Genomic DNA, 6,000 nt, shown 5'->3' with positions numbered 1-6,000 from the left:
TAAGAATCACCCAAAATCCTTTCCCAAGCCACTGAATTCATGGTGAAACTTCCAGAGAAGCTGCATACAACCTTCACAGGATAAAGGACAATGAGATGTGTGTACGGCAGAGCTAAAAGGAGGAAAAGGCTTTTTGATTGGAAGTACCTGGGTGAAGCGAGGATAGCACAGCTGAGGCACAGGGAATGGCAGCAGCAGCTTCAGAAGCACCCGTCCATCCTACAGGCATGGGTCCAAGTGACCTCCTAGTCCTTCTGCTTGCCAGTGTACAGCCAAGCTGCTTACCACCAATATAAAACTCCAAAACCATACACAGATCAAAACAACGGAATCTGTGTCCAAGTAGTTAAGGTTTAACACAAAAGGAACCAGGTCAGGCGGAGTTGTATTTGAACAAAACCCAGTGTTGGTGCCTTTAATAAAGTCTACATGACACTAAATGCATGTACATTTGGAAGAAGATACCTACTTGTAAAGAAGGTGCAGGAGAATATGTACAATCCTAGTTAAGTTAAAAAAAATTCACATTTTACATAGATTTACTTGACAGTTCTATGCGTTCATGGGATATAAATGAGTAACCAAAAAAGGTAACAAAAGATAACCCAGATCACAAGGAATTTCAGCTGGAGGACTGTATAATGCACTCAAACGAGAATTTTGGGGTGTCCTAAATCCAATTTGGGATGTCATTTGTTTGAATTCTTAGAATTAACATGTTCAATGAGTATACTGATGTAAACAGGGTTCCTGTGGTGCCATTTCCTTCCATAAAAATCCCTATTTGATGCTGTAGGCCACTCTTCAGTATTTACAAATCAGAGTAATTACACAGGATGCTTTTCGATACATGGTATAATTATCAAACAGAGGGAGATGTGTTCAAAAGCCACTTTGAAGCTTCTCAGTCCACTTTCACAACGCTGTAAATCTTACTTACAAACCAGAAGCAGGCAAAAAATCCAATCGTCCCTAAAATGAGAAAGGGGAAATGGTTAGTGCATCTTAGAGGTTGCTCACAGAGAAACCTAACAACTAGTTCCCAGCAGGACAGAGTATAGCACTAAGCCAGCTAACTAGCCAGAGAACAGCACTTGTTAACACCACACATTCATCCCCAGGTTAAGTTATTGACTTGGATCTGAAGGGGTTCAGTCTGGAGAAGAGAAGGCTCAGGGGGGACCTGATGGCTCCCTACAAGTGCCTGAGAGGAGGATGGAGCCAGGAGGGGCTGGGCTCTGCTCCCAAGGAACAAGGGATGGGACAAGAGGAAACGGCCTCAAGCTGCACCAGGGCAGGTTTAGATGGAGCTGAGGAACAATTCCTTGCCCAGAGGATGCTCAGGCAATGGAACAGGCTGCCCAGGGCAGGGCTGCAGGCACCGTCCCTGCAAGTGTTCACACAGCTTGGAGACGAGGCCTCAGTGCCCTGGGGCAGTGGTGGCCTTGGCAGGGCTGGGAATGGTTGGGCTGGATGAGCTTAAAGGGCTTTTCCAGCCTGGTTGATTCTATGCTCCTATGACTTTTAGGACCAGGCTGCTTGACATACATTTCTACCATTGAATATGATGCTGCTCTCACCACTTGTCACGCAAGTGCCATTTAGGAAACACTTTCATAGGCACACAAAGTCAACCCCTACCTGGGTTTTTAGGTCTACAGTCTAAACAGTTCACAGCCACTTATGTGTATATTTATAATATAACCCACTTTGAGCTTTTTACAACTTTGAAAGCAACGTTTCTTCTGACTGTTTAACAGAGGAGATCCATTTTTGTCCTGTGATTGTGTTCTAGAATAGCAGATAGATACTTAAGGTATAACTAACACCAGAATGAGATTTACCACCATTTTCTGAGCATGCCATAATTTAATATGGCAACACATTCTAACCCCACAGTATTATCCTTCAGTCCTTGTCACTCTGAATCTTTCTAATGCAAGTATTCTGTAAAACATGGCCTCATAGCAGAACCTGAAGATTTCACAGAGAGAGGATGCATTTCATCTATAAACAGATTTTCACAGGTTTCAATAACGCTGATCTTCAACTTCCCTCCTAAAAAAGTCTGCTTTAGCATCCTTTTTAACATCTTTTTAATTTTTAATCACAAATTTTGCCAATGTACTGGAATTAGAGCAAGCCTATGGTTTCTAACACAAGCAGTAAGTGGCAATGCTTGTCAGACACCAGATTTGAACTGTGAACTTCCAAGCTCAGAAGGGAAAGGCTACACTCATCACCAGGATACTGGCTGCATAAGGCTGTACAACCCATGCCCCATCCCTGGCAGTGTTCAAGGCCAGGTTGGACACAGGGGCTTGGAACAAGCTACTCCAGTGGAAGGTGTCCCTGCCCATGGGGCAGGGGTTGGAGCTGGATGAGCTTTAAAGGTCCCTTCCAACACAAACCAGGCTGGAATTCTGTGGTTCTCCGATCAGCAGAGACTCCTTCTGTTGTTACCTCCACATCAATAGTGAAGGCTTACCAGGATTACCATTTCTTCTTCCCTCCCATGAATAAATGTATCCTACAGATTCCAGATGTGGATAGCTCTGTGGACCAGAAACTTCAAAAGGAACATGGACCTAAGGCCCTCACTGTCAAAAGTACCTCACCTGCATAGTACACAAGATTCTCAGAGATCAGAATGGACACTAATACCTCCATTGGCTTCTGATCTTTGTTCTCCAGTTCATACACTGTTGAATAGCCTGGTCTGCAATATACATACTACCACTCAGCAACAGTTCTCTTACACACAGAGAGGAGATCTTAAGCACAGAGAGCTCAGATCTAGCTGGGTAAGGGAAAGTTATTAATAACTAGTTTAAATTCAACATTAAAAGCAAGGATTATTGCACAGAAGAATGCCAAAATACATTAAGCAGAGTGTTCTGCTCTCCTTGCTTCTGGTAGCTTTATTGTTTAATGAAGAAAAAAGAATTCCAAGCACGAACAGATTGTAAGAAAGCAAATAGAAAAGCACTCTTCACTTGGCTGATACTTCTTATGTACCTTAAAAGCTCTCTGTATCATACTGCTTTCAATCACTGCACAGTGGTAGGTGCTTCAGAATCTTGGATTCTAAACACAATCTACCCAGAAGATCAAAACTCAATTTTGAAAATGGCATTAACTCACAAGTGAAAATGATGCTCAAAAATAGAGGTCACAGTAAAGCAACATGCTTTGACTATATTCAGCATTGTCTCCTGGCATAAACCGCATGTAATCATGTAGCTATCCCCCCATTCAACCACACTTATTTCCTGAAAGATTAGCTGCACTTTGTGCATGGAAATAAAACTGTCTGCTTTGGATGTGCACATTAGTTGTTAGATTTCACCACAGAGCTGATATTATTGTCACTGTTAGCATTCACCTCCTATTTACTTATTCATTATGATTCCTTTTGTCATGACCACACAACACACTGCCACAAAGGAGGTATTAACAGTCAGTTGCTGAGATCTAATAGGCAAGAATAAGGAAAACCAAAATACCTAGTGCTAAGTTAAGTGGAACAGAACCAGGTCCCATGTGGGGAACATACATACACAAGAATGTTATTAACACCAACAGTGTGTAAAGTTCTATTAGCAAACTCCCTCACACCATGAACTTGTGAAGGACTCAACCCTTATTTTGCAAAGACAGTGCTATTAAGTAGTATTTGACAAAACAAAGTTAGGCGTCCTCTGCTCAAGTCCCCTGTTCAGAATAGCTCACATTCTATGGAATTACAGAATGGTTTAGGTTGGAAAGGACCAGCTCCAACCACCTGCCATGGGCAGGGACATCTTCCACTAGAGCAGGCTGCTCCAAGCCCCATCCAGCCTGACCCTGAACACTGCCAGGGATGGAGCATTTACCACTTCTTTGGGCACCCTTTGCCAGCGCCTCAGCACCCTCACAGTAAAGAACTTCTTTATCTCCAACCTGAACTTCCCCTGTTTCAGTTTGAACCCATCACCCCTTGTCCTGTCACTACAGTCCCTGATGAAGGGCCCCTCTCCAGCATCCTTGTAGCCCCCTTCAGACAATGGAAGCTGCTATGAGGTCTCCAAGCAGCCTTCTCCAGGCTGAACAGCCCAAATGGTCTCAGCCTGTCTCCATATAGGAGGTGCTTCAGCCCCTGATCATCCTCGTGGCATCCTCTGGACTTGCTCCAACAGCTCCATGTCCTTCCTATGTTGAGGGCGCCAGAACTGCACACAAGACTCCAAGTGGGGTCTCACAATAGCAGAGGGGCAGGATCACCTCCTTCTACCTGCTGCTCATGCTTCTTCAGCCACCCAAAAATCAATCTTCAAACTAAACATGGAAACTTATCACAGCATTTTACATTAGCAAGGATTTACTACACGCTCCATATACCTACTATGCCCATTACCTTTCTCGTGCCTAGCTATTCTATTAAAGGGTGACCATGTAGTAGCTTTCTTCATGAAGCAGAAATACAGCACAGCCCCTGATACTGGGGTTCTATTAAAACAATAAGACACTGCAAAAACAACAGCAGCCTGGTTTCTTCTTGTACTTTTGGGGCTTCCACATCAAGAACTCCAGAAGCAGCAGCACATCTGAAGCTTTTAATGCTATTCCAGCAGCTGCCATGCCCATTGCAATTATCTTTTTATATATGAAAGGGATATTTTTTAATTCTCCCAATTTGCATCTTGTAAGTGAAATTGAAATTGGCAGGATAGCAAGTAACCTATGCTAAACCCCAGGCACATATTAACATATTGTTTCAGTTTAAAAGGAATTAAAACAGTTTAGACTACAGTTTTGTGCTTCTTTAAATACATCTATGTTACAGAGGACATCTGGAGGTTGTGTGTTTCACCAGGATTTAAGTAAAGGTTTAAATGGCAATATACTAATTTCTGTGTTTCATAGAATCATAGAAACATGGAATAGTTAGGACTGGGAAAGATCTTGAGATCATCTAGTTCCAACCCCCCCTGCCATGGGCAGGGATACAGTTAAAACCTACAGTTAAATCCTTCTCCCTTTTTATCTCCACTTCTTTATAGAACTTTTTTGTTCTACTTTCTTTAGGAGCCACAGGTCTAAATAACAAAACAACAGCAGAAATCCTGCAGGAAGTGTCAGTTAATATTATTAACTATAATTGTTCAAGCACAGTAATTTCCTTCAGTGTATTACTATAAACACTGCTTGATTTTGTCATATTAACCAGCATTAAAGGCAATAAGCATGAAAGAGGTTCTTCTTGGTGTTAAACTGACAAACTTCAAGTCTGATGCTAAGACTTACTTTCAATACTTATTTTAGCCACTCTTTCTTGACTGCATTGAGAGAGCCAAGTGATGCATTTCATAAAGCCAACACAAAGTTATTAGAGCAGGTTTCAATAATCAGGCAGATGATGTTAAAAAGTAACAACACAAACTATCATGCCCAGAGAGATCCTCTATTACAAATCTTAGGAATTAATGTAAAGGCCGGTTTTATAAACAACCCACTGTACAACTGGGCTTGTTCAGCCTGGAGAAGGCTCTCGGGAGAACTTGGTGCAGCTTCCAGTGCCTAAAGGGGCTGCAGGAAACCTGGAGAGGGGCTTGGGACAAGGGCCTGTAGGGACAGGCCAAGGGGAATGGCTTTAAGCTGCCAGAACAGGGGAGACTGAGATGAGCTCTTAGGCAGAAGCTCTTCCCTGGGAGGGTGCTGAGGCGCTGGCACAGGGTGCCCAGAGAAGCTGTGGCTGCCCCATCCCTGGCAGTGTTCAAGGCCAGGTTGGACACAGGAGCTTGGAGCAAGCTGCTCTAGGGGAAGGTGTCCTTGCCCATGGGGCAGAGGTTAGAGCTAGATGAGCTTTAAGGTCCCTTCTCACACAAACCAGTCTGGGATTCTGTGATTTTCTCTAGTTCTGCCACTGCAGTACTTCATGATACTAAAGAGAGCCGTACATAAAAGATGTGAATGTAGTTTTAACACATGAAGTCACAACAGCAGCAGTATGATGAACAC

General features: G+C 43.1%; 1 protein-coding gene across 1 annotated transcript in view; it reads right to left on the bottom strand.

Annotated features, from left to right (window-relative positions):
• Nucleotides 1-383: 383 nt before the first annotated feature.
• LOC101868260 (transmembrane 9 superfamily member 2-like) overlaps nucleotides 384-6,000 on the bottom strand; it is a 28,544-nt gene continuing 22,927 nt past the window's right edge. Inside the window, exon 17 of the mRNA XM_034064064.1 lies at nucleotides 384-972. Within this exon, the coding sequence (XP_033919955.1) occupies nucleotides 905-972 (68 nt within the window). The 3' untranslated portion in view covers nucleotides 384-904. The remainder of the gene's footprint in view (nucleotides 973-6,000) is intronic.

Source organism: Melopsittacus undulatus, chromosome 6, assembly GCF_012275295.1.
Source record: "Melopsittacus undulatus isolate bMelUnd1 chromosome 6, bMelUnd1.mat.Z, whole genome shotgun sequence".
Classification (NCBI taxonomy): domain Eukaryota; kingdom Metazoa; phylum Chordata; class Aves; order Psittaciformes; family Psittaculidae; genus Melopsittacus; species Melopsittacus undulatus.
The sequence above is the reverse complement of the archived record's forward strand: the minus strand, read 5'-3'. Positions and strand labels throughout refer to the sequence as shown.